Source organism: Hyalella azteca, unplaced genomic scaffold (genome assembly GCF_000764305.2).
Source record: "Hyalella azteca isolate HAZT.00-mixed unplaced genomic scaffold, Hazt_2.0.2 contig5214, whole genome shotgun sequence".
Taxonomy (NCBI): domain Eukaryota; kingdom Metazoa; phylum Arthropoda; class Malacostraca; order Amphipoda; family Hyalellidae; genus Hyalella; species Hyalella azteca.
Window position 1 is genome coordinate 10,329 of NW_025935409.1, and position 22,500 is coordinate 32,828.

The following is a 22,500-nucleotide window of genomic DNA, read 5'->3' on the forward strand; positions in this document are numbered from 1 at the left end:
CAAGCTCGTGTCACTCTGGTTCAAGAACAATCGCAGCTTGACAGCTCACGCTCATATTTCCTGAAAGACGTTGTACATTTTAGGATTCGAACATACACATTGGAAATATTTAGTACACAATAGGGAATAGTAATTATTAATAATACACAAACCAATAATTGTACGCTTTCGTACTGTAAAGTAGATTACTTTTTGAAATATCACAAAGTATTTAATTTGGTACAGTTGATATATAATAAGTTTAATTGGTACATTTGAATCAGTTGCAATCAATACGTTTATTTTTTATAATGCAATTATATTAGTTTAGTATTAAATTATTTTATTGTTTACAGTTATATCGAATAAAGCTTTTTGCTAAATTTGAGTTCATTGTAGAACGTTAATTTAAAATTGACCAGTTTAGTAAGCATTTACTACTTCGTTAAATCAGATGCAAGAATTAAAGAAACATTTGTTCGATTAAGTCGTACATGAGTTAATCAAGAACTTTCGCTGTAAGCAAACAAATGATTTACAGGAAATGCAAATCTGACAACACCTCATTATGCGATCTTTAAATTAATCAACACTTTCTCACGCTTGTGTTAATCACTGATCACGAGTGCATTACTGCGCAATCTCACTCAATCTCTTGTTTTGCTGATACGACCATTTTAATTTGCTGACATGAGCAAAATCATCAACACCGAGAAAGAATTAAATTCGATTCGATTTCTGAAACATAACGGCGGAAGCTTGTTTCGATATACAATTCCGACGTGTGACCATGAACAGGAAAAATTTCTCACCACATCGCGGATGTGTATCAATTTTTATTTGAGTTCAGAAATCATTATGGTGGTATGAATGAATGAAGGGCGTAAGATCGTAAGGTTTTAACGTAGATTTTACTTAATCGTTTCCGTTTCAGTATTTGTAACATTCAAATGGTTCGTTGAAATCTCTTTCGCCACAATATTTTGACAATATTTTGAAATATTCTGGTTCTTACACACTACGAAACCAGATATGATGTAAATAAATTCATTTCAATCGTTTATGCTAACGCATAAATCTTAATGCATTTAATAACGCATTTTTCCGTAATAGGAAATTAATATAAAAGACGCTCTCTCGCAATAACATGAAATGTCACTCGAAAGTTTAAAACGTTATAGTTTAATATCTCGTAACATTCTTACATAGTGCTTATTTAGCATCTACAATCGTTCACAATTCGAATCGTTTATATCTTTATATTCAAAATTCGACATTTTTTAATCATTTGTTATTAATGAATAACGATATTATTATTATAATTAGCAGAAAATTATTATTATCATTTATTATTTATCGAACGGAGACAGTTGTATTCCAACTTTTTAATCGATGATCTGATTATTAGGAAGGATCATAATTATAAAATGAATGAAATAATAATTGAATAAGACCACAATCATAAGCAATATTACTACAATCATAAATAAAATAAATTCGAGAATTTATTAATGTGTGATTTGTTTGTTTTGAGAATACACGGAGAGTATTTTTTCGATATGCATTTGTTGATTTTTGTGGTTTTTGGATACAAGTGTGTGGGTTACGTGTGTGGCATTGTGTTGAGAGAGACATGCGCGGGCATGTATTCAGATTTGTCTGTCGTTATGTTGTATAATGTTGTTGTGTGTTTGTTATGTATTGCATGTATTGAGTTGTAGGTTGTATATATGTAGATAAGGATGGGGGATGTGTATGTTCGGTGATAGTTAGGTGGGCATAATCTGGTGGAAGTTGTTTCTTTATTAGGCGCTGGTTCTGGCTCATCTTGGAGTTGCATTGATTCTCGTTCGTTGTCTGACAAGGCTCCACTTATGCTTGGGTTTGCATCGTCTTCTACTCTTGCTTGGATGTTCAAATTATGGTTAGGGGCTGTGATAGTGGGTCTGCTTGGAGTTGAAGTTATAGCTGGCTCTAGGCCTGCCCCTGCGCTTTTTTTTCGAGAAGACACCTGGGAAGGAAATCCTCTTTTTTGATTTTGCATGTTAAAAATGGCAAGGTGCGGCTGCTCTTTTATTGTGCTCTCTGACTAGTTTGGGTTCCTTGGGTCTAGTGCCTGTTGAAGGGCTGTCACTTTCTTGACGACCCTCCTTTGTTTTGGGAAGGGGGTTATCCGCTCTGTTTTTGTGGATGGCACATTTGATTTTTAATACGTTGACTCCGAAGTGGTACATATGTGTACCACGAAGTGTATGTCTCCAGGACGTAGTGGGCCATAATTCAGGGTTGCCATATAAACTGAAAAACGGCCAAGTCTGCAAACAAAAAAGGCCTATATTATTATTATTATTCCACGAAGAGATTGTCGTGGCGTCTCGTTCGGATCGAACTTCGAGGGCCCGTTACAAGTGGCTAAAAAAGACACGAGAGGATAAAAACAGATGACGTCTATGCTAAAACAGAGGACATATGCCAAGACTGACGACGTCTATGCTAGGACAAACAACACCTATGCTAAACCAGTAATATACATAATAGATTAGATGACGGCTAGGTCTAAGATTCAAAGGCTCTACGGAAAAGTTCTGCTTTTAGGCGTCGACGAAACAACGGCAGCGAAGAAGCAGATGTCACCGATGCTGGCAGACCATTCCATGTTCTGGCCGCAGCCACCGGGAACGCTCTGTCGCCGACTGTGGATAGACGTGAGGACGGGACGACGAGGTCAGCCTTCGACGAGGAACGAAGTCGCCTTCTAGAAGACAGATCCGACACGCGCCGCAGGCCTTCAGCGAGATAAGGTGGCGCTAAACCATGGAGGCAGCGGAACGTCAGAACAGCGACTTTAAACTGCATGCGCTGCTGGATGCGCAGCCAGTGAAGGTCACGCAAAATCGGTGTCACGTGGTCAAATTCCCGCCGGGCACAAACGAGTCGCGCTGCAGCGTTCATTACGAATTGCAGTTTGTTAATTGCCGTGATGGGAAGTCCGTAGAGTGTGGCATTGCCATAGTCCAGTCTGGTCAGCACAAGCGCCACCATGAGGGCCTCGAGGACCGGCCTCGAGAGACAGCGACTGACGCTACGAATTCGCCGCAGGATGCCAAAACAAGCAGCGGTAACTTTGGCAATGTGGTTGTTCATAGATAGTTCTGAGTCCAGCTGAATTCCGAGGCTGCGTACAGAGACGATCCAGTCGAACATTAAAATCGCCAGTGATGAAAACGTGATCGGCGAGGGTCACAAGTCTAGTTAAAACATCGCTTAATTCAACAAAAAAATCACGTGCGACAGCAACTGATCCGGGACGATAGATGACGGCAGCAACACACGCGAACGAGCCGCAAGCGACCGTGACACACAACAGCTCAAAGGTGGTGGGTCGGGCGCCGATGTCGAGCCTGGTCAGATTCACGCCGCAGGCGACGGTCGCTAGTCGGCCGTGATTCGTCACTAGGGTGTTGGGCTGCGCGCGAGGCCGTGCACGCTCGACCACTTGGAGTCCTTCAGCCCGAAGACGCGCGATGGAAACCGAGTCAGCATCATGCCACGTCTCGGTCAAGAAGACGACATCCAAAGAGCGCGAGCGGCGGATGCGAAGGAACTCGTCAACTTTGTTGTTCAGCGAGCGGATGTTTTGGCTGCCGAACATTAACCGGCGACACGTCTGCGCGGAGTGACGATCGACATGGACGCTGCGCAGGTTATGAGGCCTGCGAGTCGACACAGGTCCACGTTCAGCAGCAGAAGGATCGGCCGACGCACAGTCTAGCACAGATGGCTGCCATCGTGGCAACGGCCGATTGCCAATTATCACAAACGCACCACCGTTGCACGCAACCCGATACATGGCGGCAGTACGCCTGTTACGACCGGCACGGCATCCGCGATAAGACAGACGAGGGGCGGGAGTAGCAGCGAGCAAATCGACTCGTTGACGGGCGGATGGATCGAGGGTTGCAGCGGCTGGCCGCAGACCAAGCAGCTGCATTGTCGAGTAGGCTAATGGTGCCATGGATATCACTATCAGCCTGATTCAACTCACGTTACAGATTATGAAATAGCAGTGTCAGACCTCTACAAAGCAGCTAGAAGACCTGTATGTTGAACGTCGAGACGATTACTTAAAAAATCCGTGGAATCTTGGTCGAACGAAGACTAGCATCACAGGGCTTGGATCAGCCAAGTAGGGTGTTGATAGCCAAGGGTGGAAAAAAAACCGAGCCGGAAGACGAAACTGCACTCGTGCATAGTGATCATTTAGACACTGTAATCCTCAGACATGATCATTTAAACACTGTATATTCACTGTAAAACGATCCACACAAGAAAGTCATCATGCCAATCGGTTGTTTAAAGATTCACGAAGATCGGATATGACACTGGCCTAAGTTGCAAACAAAGGAATAAGGATTGACGGAGCAGCGCACATCCGTTTGCAGCCACAGCCGGCGCATGAACTCAATGAACATGAACTCGGCCTATAACTCAATATACACTAGTATAGGTATTATGTTCCAGTGTAAAAATTCCATTTATTTTTTATTTTTGCAGTTTTTGTAATATAATTAGGAAGTATTCCTATCATAGATTTTAGCCGGCCAACGGAAATGAAAAAAAAATAAATCACGGAATTTATCTGGAAAACCCTGTTGTCAGACGTGCAGAAAATGGTACAAGAAATTAAATAATAGGATAAGATGAAGCAATCGGGTCAACATGTTGAACAAGGTAAAATAGACAAGAATTTTTATTCGGTTAGATCGAGCAATCGAAATCGCCGCGTGAAAGTCTGCAGGTTTTGTTCCTGGGCTATTTAGTTAGCTCGACCACTGCCCTGCTCCGCTGCCTCGTCACCCCATTCGTGGTCTCTGCCCTGCTCGTCTGCTTCTTCACAACATTCGTGGTCTCTGCCCTGCTCGTCTGCTTCTTCACAACATTCGCGGTCTCTGTCATGCTCGTCTGCTTCTTCACAACATTCGTGGTCTCTGCCCTGCTCGTCTGCTTCTTCACAACATTCGTGGTCTCTGTCCTGCTCGTCTGCTTCTTCACAACATTCGCGGTCTCTGTCCTGCTCGTCTGCTTGGTCACAACATTCGTGGTCTCTGTCCTACTCTTATGCCTCGTTAGACCATTCGTGGCCACAGACCTGCCTTGCAGTTCACGTCCTGAGGCTGCAGCTCAAATGCCGGTGAAGACCGAAGAGACAGATGAGATGAGCTGGTTTTATTTGACAGATAAGCAAAAATAATTTCTCATTTTCAATCAATCCATTTTATCACGCCGCTATCATATTTTTATCTTTTAACTAACTATTTCATAGGCATTAATCATTGGTTAAAGTTTTTGACATGGCAGGGTGGCTCAGTGGTTACAGTTCTGAGTACCAGGATTGGGGAAGAGGAGTGCGGGTTCTAACCCAGCTCTGCGCGACAGGGCGGAATAGGCGAGGAGGCCTGGCAGTTAAGTACAGCAGAACTGGAGCAGTGAGTCGCGCGTGTGCGACAGCAACGAGCTGTGAATGTTCGGCATGGTCTCTGTCCTGCTCGTCTGCTTCTCCACAACATTCGTGGTCTCTGCCCTGCTCGTCTGCTTCTTCACAACATTCGTGGTCTCTGTCTTGCTCTGATTAGAGAATCGTGTCTTGATTAGAGAATAGATTTATGGTACAAAAGAAGATGTCTACTTCCTTTTATTCCTATTTGCATATAATCGGTGTTCGATATTAGCTCACGCTATTTCTTGAACTGTCCGCTTTAAAACTCACGGCAAACTATCAAATTTTAGTTTATCCTCGGCAGAGTTTCTTTTTCATAAAAACATTTTAAACTGTCAGGTTGGTTGTACTTTACTTTACGTTATCCGAGTGGTCAAACGAGGCGCGTAGAAGGTTCTCTACTACTGGCAGTGCGATTTAACAAGGGAAAAGATACAAATAAGCATGTCAACAAATAAGCATATACTTAAAGACACCAAATTCCACCCTAATACAGAGCTGACCACGGTGAGAATACAGGTTTGCTTGTCGACAGAGATCCTATTCTATAACAGCTGTTCATGGGGCAACAGAAATTTGGTAATACTACTACAGACCCAGAACTATCAATTGAAACTAAATCAGCGACGTTAAACAAAGGTGGCTGACGGCCCTGCTAGTATCCCAAATTTACACAGTTGTACATCACCGGAATCTGTAGAAGCGGCCAATCCATGACGAATCCGGGGCTAGGCAGGACTTCGTCGAGTAGAATACGAGGACTTCTTCCCAATCATTGAGGCCTTCGTGACTTCGGTTGTCGGTAAACGGTGTGCGAGTAATTTAGTGCTTTCTTAGTAGCCAATCTAGTGCTTTCTTAGTAGCCAATCCGTAGACGTTGACTTCAGGAACGAACTAGGTAGGACTTCGTCGAGTAGGAGACGAGAACTTCTTCAAAATCATTGAGGCCTTCGTTGACTTCGGTTGTCTTCGTGACTTCGGTTGTCGGTAAACGGTATGCGAGTAATTTAGTACTTTCTTAGTAGCCAATCCGTCGACGTTGACCTCAGGAATGAACTAGGCAGGACTTCGTCGAGTAGGATACGCGGACTCCTTCAAAAATCATTGAGGCCTTCGTTGACTTCGGTTGTCGGTAAACGGTGTGCGAGTCATCTAATGCTTCTGAACGGACACTTTTTTATCTCACGCGCGGAGCTCTTCCCACACTACGTCTTGGTGCGGAACTCACTGTTTGGTCCGACTGCCTCTAACACCAGAACGGAACTGACTCGCGGTCGGCCCGCTCTCTCTCTTAAATACTCCGCCGGTCTCGCGCAAGCGCTCTAGCTAGGCGGTTCGGGCTCCTCCCTCGAAATCCCGAGTTTATGTCTAATCATCAATCCCTAATTTTATGTAAAATTTATTCCTTTTCCTATTCCTAATCATCCCCTCAAGAACCCTTAAAAAAAATAATGTCGGCTCGCCTACAGTATTTTTTTTTCACTCAGTTTCAACTCATAACCTGAGCACAAAACTCGCTTCCTACAATTAACTTGACCAATTCTTCCTTTAGCTCGCCCGTGTACATCTTTCCCTAACTCTTCTCTCGACAACTCATATCCTCTTAATATCATCATATTCTAACTTGAATCTTCCTACTCCTGATTGACATTCTTCAGATACAGAGGGACATACAAAACCGAAAGAAAAAAAAAATGATTACAATCGCACCACCAAAAAAAAAATATAATACAATATATATAAGTTGTTCTTACTAGTGCAGGAGTTGTGGTGTGAAGTGAGGGAGTTGTTCTTACTAGTGCAGGAGTTGCGGTGTGAAGTGAGGGAGTTGTTCTTACTAATTGACGTGTTAGTGCACAGTTAGTTTGATTCTCAACTACTTGCCTCTTTGGCTGCACGTCCGGTAAATCTTCAGTCTCAGTTTTTCTTTTAATTAATGAGTTTTGGGTCATCGCTGGCCGTTGTCTTCGGCGTTTTACTCCAAGCAACTTACTTTTGCGTTTGAATATATTTATTCGTCTCTGCACTGTCATTCTATCAGGATCCATTATACCTGCTATTAAATGGAAGTGTCCGGATAGGTTTTTTGGCTGTCCCAATGATTAGTTATAAGTTAGATCCGAACATATCAAAAATCTGATTACTCACTGGAAGATCTTCTGAGGGTCCAAGGGTTCTAAGTTAAGCCCAAATAAGAGGCAGGATGCAAGTAACGAGACGTGTAGGGTTTTAATAGTAACATAGAACTAGCTGAATGCTGCTTGATTATGCATTATGATCTTCATTTATATTAACTATCGTTAATAACTAACGTTAATAACTTCAACTATATATAACTATCGACGAAGCATAACATTGTATGAACAAAATAAAAATAGATCAATAATTATCAATTTATTTGGCACAATAGAGAAGTTTAGCGTGCGCATGGCTGACAAGCTATTGTGAGGCAAGGTGGCTAATGCAGAGGAATTTGAACGATCTCATATTTATTATTTAGGACTTGATCTTTGAAGAAATTCGAGGCTGTCGTAGTCTTAAATTGTCAAATGCTGACAAAATTTGAATGCATAAGATAGGAATACCTGAAAGTAGCGCAATAGTTTAGGATATAATGACTTGTCAAGCATGAAACAAGTTCAATTTCAATTTTCCCTCGTCAGAACAATCCACAACCATTCTAGTTTCTCCTGTATTATTTATCATTTTTCGTTAATTAACTGAAATTGTAGAATAGTTTTTTATTCGATCAAATACATTACTAGTTTACTTCAGAGTGCGGCCCGGGCAATGATATCATTGCGTATTTGAGAATCAAATGAATTGTGTATAATTCTTTAGCGTTAGTTAGAAATGATGCACAGTAAGCATACCCCCCATGTCAACATCGCTAAGAGAAGCAAGCACATTACCTGGCAAGAAGTGGTGAATACGAATGGTCCGAAAATCATCAGGTCTGTTTCATTATTTATATGCAAGTGTATAATTCAACTTTTCTTTTTGATCTTTCAATCGCAGCCCTTTTCACTGTAATCCGAAGTTTTAGGAGAAATTATATAAAGTATTGGCTTAATTAACATTTATTGGAAGCTTCTGTTAAGTGCAAACTCTAAGGTGTACTAATAAAATCCGATTAAATATTTGAGCAAATACATTAATAAAGATAAAAAATTATTATGAAGATCGTAGTTGTTTTACTATCCTTTAGAAGAACGTTATTTCGGAAAGAAATTATCCGAAATATTTTTCGCTATTCTACTAATCATTTTTATTAGGCATAATTAGAATTATGTGCAATTAATGAAAACGCAGAATGAGTGAAGATTGATTATCGTTTGTTGGATTTCAATAGAAACTTTGGTGCAAAAATATAGAAAATGTTTTACATCAAAGAGTTATGGAGGATATGAGTTTAAAAGATAGATCTATGTTGATATATTACGTTAGAAAATAAACGAATTTTGCTTAGAATTCTGTACTTTTAATGAAGAAAACTGTGAGCGATGTTTAACAATATTTCACAAATTTGTAATCGCAGACGGATTTGTGTTGTGTCTATGTAGGAAATACGTTGGCCAGTGTTTACGTTGTGGTATCGGTATTATTTTATTTCATTCTATTATTTTAACACGTTCATAGAGCACGCGTATACGCGAGGGCCGCGCATAAACAAGGTCCACATAGACGAAGATGCCACGTACCTTAGGGGATCATGTGCACCCATCGTTCACGTACATCCAGAGACCGCTTACAGGCAAGGATCACGTACATCCAGAGACCACACACACGCAAGGATCACGTACATCCAGAGACCACTTACACGCAAGGATCACGTACATCCAGAGACCACTTACACGCAGGGATCACGTAGGGACCGCAAATAAGAAGCTCGTACACGCAGAGAACACTTCCAGATGATGCCTACGTACGCACAGAGACCGTTTAGTAACAACAACTACGTAAGCACAGAGAATAAATACAGCAAGGAGCTCGTGCACACATGGTCCGTGGGGACAAAAGGATCACATTAAAAATGTTCCTAATATAAACTGGGACCGCATGCAAAGAAGTACCACACAGACAAGAAGTCCACTCGCACAGGACTCCGTAGACACTGTATAGGTACACGAAAAACATGAGGACAATGTTCATACAGCAACCATGGTCAAACAGCGATCATATGTACAGACAGCGACCATGTACAAACAGCGACCATGCACAAACAGCGACCATATACAGACAGCGACAACGTATAGACAGCGACCGTGTACAGACAGCGACAACGTACAGACAGCGACCATGTACAGACAGCGACCATGTACAAACAGCGGTCATATGTACAGACAGCGACCATGTACAGACAGCGACCATGTACAGACAGCGACCATGTACAGACAGCGACCATGTACAGACAGCGACCATGTACAGACAGCGACCATGTACAGACAGCGACCATGTACAGACAGCGACCATGTACAAACAGCGACCATGTACAGACAGCGACCATGTACAGACAGCGACCATATGTACAAACAGCGACCATGTACAAACAGCGACCATATGTACAGACAGCGACCATGTACAAACAGCGACCATATGTACAGACAGCGACCATGTACAAACAGCGACCATATGATACAGACAGCAACCATGGTCAAACAGCGACCATGTACAAACAGCGGCCATATGTACAGACAGCGACCATGTACAGACTGCGACCATTTATAGACAGTGATTACGTACAAACAGGGTCCACCTAGACACAGGTTCTCTGTGACACTGACATTGGTAATCTTTCTAGAGAAGTGCTAGTGAGAATAATTTTGTGATGAGACCATTGGATAGTTGAGGGTTGCTTAAGGTTATATTTTAGTAATTCATAGGATTGGAGTGGACGACTCTGTTGATTATTTTCTGTTGTTAATTTTTACTGTATCAGTTCCAGTGAAACACCGTAGCTTGATTGGTCAGGTTCGCCAAAATAATTCTGATGCTATTTTGTAATGATTTAAAGCAGAAAATATCTTTGAGAATTGGTGTTAGGGATACGGAAGATCACTAAAAGTTATATCAGAGTTTGTGTTGTAGTAGTTCAAGGAATGAATCACAGAAATCGAATAGATTTTTTAAGTTCGGTTATGTTAGGTTACTGTAGGTTATGATAAGTTATGTTAGGTTATGTAAGGTTGGGTTAGGTTTTGTTATGTTATGATAGGTTGTGAAGGGGGTTTGGGCACGCAAGTTTTGGGGACGTGAAGTAAATCGTCTGAAGTAAATGAAAAATTTTCTTGTATTTTCATGACTTTTCAATTCACGCAGTATTGACATTTTTTACTTAAGCGAGTACAGAAGCTTGAAATAATTTCAATGAATTTTTCACGAGGATCTACCGATTCAGCAGCGGTTAGGAATGATAACTCTATGGTGGAGACATTGGTTGGGTTGAGATGAGGGGGTGTGAGTGAGGGGAAAGGTTGGGTTGAGATGAGGGGGTGTGAGTGAGGGGAAAGGTTGGGTTGAGATGAGGGGGTGTGAGTGAGGGGAAAGGTTGGGTTGAGATGAGGGGGTGTGAGTGAGGGGAAAGGTTGGGTTGAGATGAGGGGGTTTGAGTGAGGGGAAAGGTTGGGTTGAGATGAGGGGTGTGAGTGAGGGGGAAGGTTTGGTTACATACACAAACATCAAAATTATTCGAGCGAATCTTATTTATAAAGTCACACTAATTAGTAAGGATATACTCTCGCTTATTTCGAATTTGCTCTGGAATTCTTTAGAACAACCAAACGCAGTTTCAAATTATGCTATAAGCTATAATGCTTTATACCTGACAGTGTACTGTATTATCTAGATAATTGTACATCTAAAATATCTAACATAGTTTCAATAATGAAATAATCTGTGATGATCTATACCTGACAGTGAATTGCATGTAGATCATTGTACATCCCAAATATCTAATATACAAGAACAGACAAATTATAAGGGCATGGATGGCGTGGGAGAAAAGAAGGCTCAGGTGGCAGAGGAGTGGCATGACCGCGACACGTGTTCTCGAGCTGCGGGCGCCATTACGACCAGCCTTTGTAAGAAGTCATATTAGTCATCATTAGAACTTCATCAGTTACCCTACTCTACCGATCAGCTGCGATAAATATTATATACAATGATGATATGATAAGAAACAGTACGTGGGATCCTCACGTGCCTCCGCCACCTGGGCCTATATAAGCGCTATCAGGTCACCGCCAGCGCCAGTGTGTCGTCAGCGACAGGGGGAGTGTGTGCGACACTTGTGTTGGCATCTGTGATAAGTTAGGTGTATTATTATAAATCAAATCGCAATATATTATGAAATATACCAGCGATTAAAATACAAGATTACATTTTAGAAATAGCTTGCCTTTTGCGGAACAGCTTATGTGTAACACTGTTACTTCTTTCTTGAATTTGAAACAACGGCAAAAGAATAGTTCATGTTTCAAAATATTTAGAATATCTGGCTTCATCGTTAAAAATTAGTCAAATTCTTTATCCTGCTCTTATTCGCTTGGATTATTTCCAGGGTTTGCTATACATGTCTCGCTACCTTCGATCTGCTGAGGGTAGCTCGTGCTCCCAGGCGCTAGGGACGAGTAGCACTGAGGACGTTTGACGGTCCAGTTGACAGAGCGCCGCTGCCTTATAAATATAAAATAAAAATATAACTAAATATAGTTATAAAACTAAAAATATAAATATATAAAAAATATAACTCAGTACTCACTGCAGTGAGTGACAGAAAGCGCATTTTCTCGTCGATGAAAACGTGAAGTCACGGACAGACAGACAGACAGACGGACATGGCGAGCACAATAGCACCTTTTTTTCATAAAAGAGAAAATGCGATATCTCTGCAGCTTATAAAGGACCATTTATATTGACTTGATGAGATATATCCTAAAAATTGCAAACGACATGACAGCTTTCGTTATCAACTCAGACATCCTCATAGGGCCTCTCCTACTTATCACCAGGGCTGCTCGATGGCAACGAGAGAGAACACCTTTTAAGCTAACAAAACAGTCAAAATAACCTCTTTTCAATCATTTATTTCTAACATTGTAACCTTCGACGCAAAAATTTATTTTTTTTTTCATTTTTGATCTTTAAATTAAATTAAGTTTTAGATCTTTCTACTTTTCCGTCGGTCTCCTCTAATAGCCATAAATCGGTATATTAAACTGCAGCTCGAAGTTACAATATGTCAGAAGGACCGAATAATAGTTTATATAGAAGTACCCTACCTACAGCTTAGTCCTGTGTGACGTATTCCTGGCGCCTTAAATATCCCTGGGCTGTGCAGCGCGTATGCAGGATACCGTGTGGGGATATTGCCGGGACCTGAAATTGTGCACTAGTGAGGCGATGGGTAATGGGGGGGGGGAGGGGGGAGACAATCATGGCAATCTTTGGTGAGAGGCAATCTTTGGCATCATTGTCCATCCTAAATATCTAACACAGTTTCAAATTATGCTATAAGCTATGATGCTTTATATCTGACAGTGTACTGTATTATGTAGATCATTGCACATCCCAAATATCTAATATACAAGAACAGGCAAATTATAAGGGCATGGATGGCGTGGGAGAAAAGAAGGCTCAGGTGGCAGAGGAGTGGCATGACCGCGACACGTGTTCTCGAGCTGCGGGCGCCATTACGACCAGCCTTTGTAAGAAGTCATATTCGTCATCATTAGAACTTCATCAGTTACCCTACTCTACTGATCAGCTGCTATAAATATTATATACAATGATGATAATGATAAGAAACAGAACGTGGGATCCTCACGTGCCTCCGCCACCTGGGCCTATATAAGCGCTATCAGGTCACCGCCAGCGCCAGTGTGTCGTCAGCGACAGGGGGGGGGGGTGTGCGACACTTGTGCTTACATGTGTGATAAGTTAGGTGTATTATTAGAAATCTAATCGCAATATTTTATGAAATATACCAGCGATTAGAATAAGGGATTTCATTTTAGAAATAGTTTGCCATTTGCGGAACAGCTTATGTGTAGCAGTGTAACTTCTTTCTTAAATTTTCACTACCGCAAAAGAAAATTTCATATGTTAAGATATTTAGAATGTCTGGCTTCATCGTAAAATGTTATTTAAATTTTTTCTTTAGCCTGCTCTTGTTCACTTTGATTATTTCCAGCGTTTGCTATACACGCATCGCAACCTTTGATCTGCTGAGGGTAGATTGCGCTCCCAGGGTCTAGGGACGAGTAGCACTGAGGACGTTTGACGGTCCAGTTGACAGAGCGCCGTTGCCTTCTATATAAACAATGCAGCTTATAAAAGACCATTTATATCGACCTGAGGCAATATATCCTAGAGATTGCGAACGACATGACAGCTTTCGTAATCAACTCAGACATGCTCATAGGATTTTTTACACTTATCACCAGGGCTGCTCGATGGTGACGAGAGAAAACGGCTTTTAAGCTCACAAAACAGTCAAAAATTGCCTTTGTTCAATCATTTATTTCTAATATTGTATCTTTCGATGTAAAAATTTAATTTTTTACATTATTGATCTTTAAATTAAGTAAGTTTTAGATCCTATTACTTTTCGCCGGCTCCTCTAATCGGCCTCTTAACCGGCGAAATAATAAATCGGCCTATTAACCAGCAACTCGAAGTTACCCTCGCTCCGCAGGACCGAATAATAATTTATATAGAAGCACCCAACCTACAGCTTAGTCCTGTGACGTAATCCTGGCGCCTTAAATATCCTTAATCCTTAATCCTGTCTCTCCAAATATTGTCATGATTGTCTCCCACCAAAAATTGTCATGTTTTTGTCTCACCAAAGATTGTCATGATTGTCTCTCACCAAAAATTGTCATGATTGTCTCTCACCAAAAATTGCCATGATTGTCTCTCACCAAAGATTGCCATGATTGTGTGTCACCAAAGATTGTCATGATTGTCTCTCACCAAAAATTGTCATGATTGTGTCACCAAAGATTGTCATGATTGTCTCTCACCAAAAATTGACATGATTGTGTCTCACCAAAGATTGTCATGATTGTCTCTCACCAAAGATTGTCATGATTGCCTTTCATCAAAGATTGCCATGTTTTTGTCTCACCAAAGATACAAAAAATTAAACAGCGAAAAGGAAACATGTGAAGACAACGTAATGATTATGCAAAAGGATCTTACTAAAACTTTGTGCAAGCACGATTTTAGCACATGCCACTGAAAGTTCTATCAAACGCTTATGGCTACATCGATCTGTCTGATTTTTGGTGGAGAGATGGAGAAAAACATAGTGAACAAATTCTGACCTTTCAATTTTTTAACTCTATTACTTTTCGAGTTACAGTCATTCAAAGTTGAATATCGTTTTTTTTTGGGACACACTGTATAAATCTGAAAAAGCCTTTATAGCTAAAAAAATACTATATAGCTGAGAATGAGTCTATATGGCTGATAAAGACCATATATGGCTGTAGAGAGAGCCAATATGGCTGCAAAGAGAGCCTATATGGCTGAGAGAGCCTATCTTGCTGTAGAGAGAGTCTATATGACTGAGAGAGCCAATACGACTGTAGAGAGAGTCTATAAAGCTGTAGAGAGAGCCTATATGGCTGAGAGAGCCTATACGGCTGTAGAAAGAGCCTATATAGCTGTAGAGAGAGTCTATATGACTGAGAGGGCCAATAAGACTGTAGAGAGAGTCTATAAGGCTGTAGAGAGAGCCTATATGGCTGAGAGAGCCTATAATATACGGCTGTAGCGAGAGCCTATATGGCTGTAGAGAGAGTCTATATGGCTGAGAGAGCCAAGACGACTGTAGAGAGAGTCTATACGGCTGTAGAGAGCATATATGGCTGGAGAGAGGGCCTATATGGCTGAGAGAGCCTATAATATACGGCTGTAGAGATAGCCTATATTGCTGGGAGAGCCTATACGGCTGTAGAGAGTGCCTATACGGCTGAGAGAGCCTATAAGGCAGTAGAGAGACCCCATATGGCTGAGAGAGCCTATAATATACGGCTGTTGAGATAGCCTATATTGCTGGGAGAGCCTATGTGGCTGTAGAGAGCATATATGGCTGTAGAGAGATCCTATATTGCTGAGAGAGCCTATACGGTTGTAGAGAGCATATATGGCTGTAGAGAGAGCCTATATGACTGAGAGAGCCTATAATATACGGCTGTAGAGAGAACCTATAATATGCGACTGCAGAGATAGCCCATAAAACGTTCAAGAACTAACGCTCAAGGTTCCTTCCTAAAGCAGGGAAATAAGAACTGCCGAGATGACGCGTGCATTGCTGGTCCTGAGCGTGCTGCTGGCCTGTGTGGGTGAGTGCCGTCCCAAGAAATTAACATTAACATGAATTTATTTAGAATTTAGAATAAAATTGATGGCCCAGTTATACAGGGTCTGCTATACTCATGGCAACGCATGATTTTCTTATTTCTCAATGAAACAAACTGGTAAATCAATTTTTTATCTCATGATCTTACAACCAAGAACTAACTAAGAAATTCTCATATTTATTGATTTAATATGACTATCCTTATTTTCAATGACGGCCTCCAACCTACGCTGGAAAGCTTCACAGGAGACTCGCTGCATTTCTCGCTGCAGAAATTTGTATTAAATAAAAGCACCAGCTTATTCAAGAAAATTTATAAAAAGATGTAATGTATGTCAGAGCTTAATCGTAATATGTACTAAGCGTCGTAGAGTTTGAGCGACTTAAAAAATATCTTGTCTCTTGAAATGTCAATTGAAATTTCAATAAATTCGTTTCATGACAAAATGCATTCATATTGATGGACGGCGATTTGGAAACTGTGCCCTCCTAATTTCGGCAGGAGCTTTAGATGATTCGTAGCTGGGCTGCTGTCTCCGTGACGCGAAAAAGTATTTCATTTGCACACATTTGCATCGCATTTAATTTCGCTTTCGCGCATTATAGTTGTATTCTAAATGATGTCAATAAATTTTACAATCCAAATGGTATTTGAAACAGGACTATTTTTTGTGCAAGGGAATCCAGAGACTTTGGTAGCTAATTTGTGAAGTGGGAACTTTGAATTCCCGGCGCCTGGTGTCGCGAGGTTGACTCTAAAATCTCGACTTGAACCGCCTCGCCAGGGCTGAGCGCCGCGCAGTGCGAGGAGGGCTGGGTGCCGATCCAGTCAGGCTGCTACGGTCTCGTCCAGACCACGAAGACCAACTGGACCGAGGCCAGTGCCTACTGCCAGGCCCTCGGGGCTGACACTGCCATCGTGGATGACGCGGATGTGCTGCGGGGGCTGTACGAGTACATCATTGCTTACCGTGAGCACTTATGACAACCACACTCAGCCAGTGGTGTAGGACTGTAGATACATCGCCAGTTTAAGGTTATGACTCACCACGACACTCTGCCAAGTGTGTAGGACTGTACATACGTTGCCGGTTTAAGGTTCATGACTCACCACCACACTCTGCCAGGTGTGTAGGAATGTACATACGTGGCCGGTTTAAGGTTCATGACACACCACCACACTCTGCCAAGTGTGTAGGACTGTACATACGTTGCCGGTTTAAGGTTCATGACTCACCACGACACTCTGCCAAGTGTGTAGGACTGTACATACGTTGCCGGTTTAAGGTTCATGACTCGCCATCACACTCTGCCAGGTGTGTAGGACTGTACATACGTGGCCGGTTTAAGGTTATGTCTCATCACAGTCTGCCAGGTGTGTAAGACTGTACATACGTGGCCGGTTTAAGGTTATGACTCACCACCACACTCTGCCAGGTGTGTAGGAATGTACATGCGTGGCCGGTTTAATTAGACCTCATCACGACAGTCATGTCAGCCGGCTGACTGAAGCTACCAGCAGCAGCTGGGGGCATGTGAGGCCAGGCCTGTCCAGGGGCCGAGGTGGACATTGTATCTGCCACCACAAGTCGCGACTCTTCACCAATTATATAAAAATGAGACCAGTGACCGCGTGTCTCCCTCAGGAGGAGGTGGTGTTCATGCCTGCAACCAGTAGCGTCATTAAACTATTTTAATGAGCTTTATCCATCCTGAAATATTCTTAAACTTCCTAAATATTTTCATCTTTTAAAGTTCAACAATACATATATCAAAGATCAATTCAATACAGTGCGGCCAAATTTGAGGCTTAATAATAATAATAATAATAATAATAAACTAGTGATTGTTGCCTTACATATGATCATAAATCTTAGGGGTCTTGGCTACCTTGTTATCCTTAGAACTTGATGCTTAGCCACCTTGCCCATAAAAATCTAGCAGCCTTCATACCTACATCACAGCTTCCTAGCGCAAACCATCTTTTTTCAATTCATATAAAAGATTGTTTTTGGGTGGCCCGGTGGTTCCAGTTCAGAGAACCACGATTAGAGCAGCAAGCTGTAGGTTCTACAGTTCTGGTCAGAATCAGCAATGTGGCCGGGCAGTTAAGCACAGCAAACTTGGAGCAGTGAGTTGCGTGCTCGATGCCGCAGCAGACTGTAAATTTTCCGTGATGTTGAAAAACGGAGTCAGGCCTACGGCCTAACAGTGACTTAGGCGTACGGCCTAAGTAATTCTGACATCGAAATTACTACTTTTGTAATAGGGGCAGCAAGCGAATGTCTAGCTGCATGCGCCTGACTTCCGTACTGGAAGCAAGTCTATCGCGGCTGGGTTAGAAAATTTCAATAAATTGCAGAGACTCGCACTGTATTCTAAAAAACAGAAAATTATCGAAATGTCTAGACACCTGATCGATTTAGTGTAATTCCAGCATAGTCTTATGTTTGGCTCGGCGAAGACCATGTAATGCCAAAAATGGGGTTATTAAATTGCCTACTCCGCATTACAATACCCATGGAAGAAATGAGAAAATATTTATTAGAACAATCTGGATCAATGCCTTCAACTTTCCCTTTTCGACAAATGTATTCACCACACCTTTCCCCTCCCAACAACCTCATGCTGGGCGCTGCTGTATGTATAATGGTGGTGCTGGGCGCTGCTGTATGTATAATGGTGGTGCTAAGCACTGCTGTGTGTATAATGGTGGGTGCTGGGCGCTGCTGTATATATAATGGCAGGGCTTGGCGCTGCTGTGTGTATATCGGCGGTGCTGGGCGCTGCTGTATGTATAATGGCGGTGCTGGGCGCTGCTGTATGTATAATGGTGGTGCTGGGCGCTGCTGTGTGTATATTGGTGGTGCTGGGCGCTGCTGTGTGAATAATGGCGGTGCTGGGCGCTGCTGTGTGTATAATGGCGGTGCTGAGCGCTGCTGTGTGTATAATGGTGGTGCTGGGCGCGGCTGTATGTATAATGGTGGTGCTGGGCGCTGCTGTATGTATAATGGCAGGGCTTGGCGCTGCTGTGTGTATATCGGCGGTGCTGGGCGCTGCTGTATGTATAATGGTGGTGCTGGTCGCTGCTGTGTGTATAATGGTGGTGCTGGGCGCTGGTGTGTATAATGGTGGTGCTGGGCGCTGCTGTGTGTATAATGGTGGTGCTGGGCGCTGTTGTGTGTATAATGGTGGTGCTGGACGCTGTTGTGTGTATAATGGCGGTGCTGGGCGCTGCTGTATGTATAATGGTGGTGCTGGGCGCTGCTGTGCGTATAATGGCGGTGCTGGGCGCTGCTGTGTGTATAATTGTGGAGCTGGGCGTTGCTGTGTGTATAATTGTGGTGCTGGGCGATGTTGTATGTATAATGGCGGTGCTGGGCGCTGCTGCATGTATAATGGCAGTGCTGGGCGCTGCTGTATGTATAAAGTGGTTCTGGGCGCTGCTGTATGTATAATGGTGGTGCTGGGCGCTGCTGTGTGTATAATTGTGGAGCTGGGCGTTGCTGTGTGTATAATTGTGGTGCTGGGCGCTGCTGTATGTATAATGGTGGTGCTGGGCGCTGCTGTGTGTATAATGGTGGTGCTGGGCGCTGCTGTGTGTATAATGGTGGTGCTGGGCGCTGTTGTGTGTATAATGGTGGTGCTGGGCGCTGTTGTGTGTATAATGGCGGTGCTGGGCGCTGCTGTATGTATAATGGTGGTGCTGGGCGCTGCTGTGTGTATAATGGCGGTGCTGGGCGCTGCTGTGTGTATAATGGTGGTGCTGGGCGCTGCTGCATGTATAATGACGGTGCTGGGCGCTGCTGTGTGTATAATGGCGCTAGTTGTTTATAACTTTTGTATTGCTCACTTTTCTCTTCCTTACAAAACGATATTTAATTGTATATCAGTCATCGGCGTCTGTCATTCATTTAATGATTCGAACTCGGGTGGCCCAGTGGTAAGGATCACCGAGTTGCCATATTGGCTAACTTTTGTCATAGCATAGCCGGCTATATGCCAACATGGCCAAATCGAGGCTGATGCCCCTATATGGCACCGCTATAATATATCATGTTATATAATTCCGGAACGAAACTGTAAGCTTGGTCAAATCCATTCTATCAAACGGCCAAGACACCTTGGATGTAAGTTTTTATTTAGGTTCTCTGTCAGTAACGAGTTAAGGTGTAAGTAATGAGGAAAGTAGAAAGAGCATGGGTTCAGCCGAGTAGGGCCGAAGATAGTATACCAATTCCTGGTAAGTTATTCCGTATACAAATTGCTGACCTTTTTCCACGATAAGTAGTCTGTCTTTAATGCTATAGCTACCAAAAAGCCAGGTAATGCCAGTTTTCCTTTTGGCAAAGTCCCTTTGATATGAGACTTTATCCGCCATCAACATTATTCTTACTTGGCTTGGTCAAAAAGTGTTCTTCAGTAAACAAACTTCTGACTGTTTTTCCACGATGAATCATCCGTCTTTAATGCTATTCATACCTGACGGTAACGACAGTTACTAGACGATGAGTTAAACGTGTTGGCTTCATGCGCAGGCTTCTCACTGGAGCCTCAAGGCGGCGATGAGGAGAACTGCCTGGCGCTGGCAGAGGACAGGTTCTACTACATGGACGACAGGGCGTGCGACCTACTCTACTTCCCCCTCTGCCAGAAGTAGGGGCTCTAACTCTAGAAGTCTACTGCTCTACCTCTGCTAGAAGTAGGGGCTGCTCTACTTAACCCCTCTGCCAGAAGTAGGGGCTTCTCTACTTCTCCCTCTGCCAGAAGTAGGGGCTGCTCTACTTCCCCCTCTGCCAGAAGTAGGGGCTGCTCAACTTTCCCCTCTGTCAGAAGTGGGGGCTGCTCTACTTCCCCCTCTGCCAGAAGTAGGGGCTGCTCTACTTCCCCCTCTGCCAGAAGTAGGGGCTGCTCTACTTCCCCCTCTGCCAGAAGTAGGGGCTGCTCTACTTCCCCTGAGACGGATGTTGCTCATTCTTCCCATTATTAAATATAATTATTTCATTGTATTTCTAGTGCCTCCACAAGTTCAACACTTTCATTCCAAATTAATGATGTCTTTTTTCGTATTATAAAACTATTTATGGGCATTGGGTTGTGTTATCATATGTATTTACTATCAGAATTATACTAGTAGAGTGGATTACTTGCATTGCAAAGTTTTATTGCTTGCAATAAATAATAAGATCACTTGAGCATTTTTTTTTTATCTCTTAGTCAAATTCTTGCAGTCTATCTTAAAAGAAAAAAGGAAATGTCGTTTACTAAATTGATTTGATGAACAGAAAATAATGATGGTATACCTAATAATATTGATAATCAGTAATAAAATCCATAATTTTTACGTAATACCTATTAGCCGAACTATGTTTCGCAATGAGAGAATCAGACCTCAATGGCAGACCACGAATATGCAATATTCTGTGGACTAATATCGAGTTGAACACTCATCAAATTTAGCACACATCAAGTTGAACGCGTATCAACTATTAAGGAAAACTAAATTAATAAAAATCAAGTTCAAGACAAACAGGTGCTAAAATTGTTATTTGATAATTTAATTAAAATAAAATTAACTGATTAACAAATAACGATACAAGATTTGATAAAACTAATGATAGACGAGAGAAAACGCAACAGAAAACTGTATGGCACAAGATTCATACGTAGATGGTAAATAAGTGTATTAGCTTCTAATAAACCTCTTAACAAAATAGTTGAAGAAAGTAAACAAATAAGGTTCGCTCTGAAAGATGCTCGTAGTTAGATTACATAAATACTAGAAAGTCTCATCAACCTCCTGAATCATGCGACACAAAAGGGAACATATTGTACTGTAAGTCCTTCATAAAGGGATCAAACCACAGGTCCAAAGACAGGTACTTCAAAATCCGGTTCAAAACTTTCATTGATCATATATGGAATAATTTGTATACCTTCTACCGTTAATGATATTTTTACAATATATCATTTATTATTCGGCTCTCTGAATGTTGGAAACACAGGACTCAGTGATGTATTGCAAGTATTCTCACATATACTTTATAAACAAAATGTATTAAATGATCATGATGCTAAACGTCAACAACTTATATTTAAAAATGGAATCACAAAGCGAAGTTATTACCGTCAGAATGAATATCATTCATACACACTTTAAACTGCAATAAAATTTGATAAAAATGAATTTCGTGAACTGGCATTAGTGGGACTGGATATGTATCATTCCACCTCGAATATCATGAAGCAAGTAACACATTTACTTAGAAATTTCATCAGATATTTATGGGTGATATAAACGTTATAACAATCCCGACCGGATGCCATGAGCTGGATTGTATAAATAACTACATTAAAATATACTCCAGGAATTGATTGAAATTATGGCAAATACCAACACGATTAAATACGCTATAGCTACTCACTATCCTCAATTAAAAGTCTATTTGAACAAACACAACAGCTTGCATATTCTGTTAGGCTTTGACGCCGGAATCTTGGAATGTGAATGAGAACATGAAAGTGCGAATGCAGTAAATATACCGTCTGCTAAAACTTGCTCACTGCTGAATAATAAATGGATACATTGTAATAATAATTTATGTATACTGAAAACTTGAATACTTTTGCCCTAACGTCCTCCCATGGCATAAAA

The 22,500-nt window shown here is 41.9% G+C and overlaps 1 protein-coding gene across 1 annotated transcript; it reads left to right on the forward strand.

Annotated features, from left to right (window-relative positions):
• The first annotated feature begins 12,789 nt into the window (after window positions 1-12,789).
• Window positions 12,790-21,045, forward strand: LOC108670505. The gene is made up of 4 exons (XM_047880334.1): window positions 12,790-12,869; window positions 15,764-15,828; window positions 16,631-16,816; window positions 20,384-21,045. Exons 2-4 carry the CDS (start codon window positions 15,783-15,785, stop codon window positions 20,503-20,505), a joined length of 354 nt encoding a protein of 117 aa, XP_047736290.1. The 5' UTR covers window positions 12,790-12,869; window positions 15,764-15,782; the 3' UTR covers window positions 20,506-21,045.
• The last annotated feature ends 1,455 nt before the right edge of the window (window positions 21,046-22,500 follow it).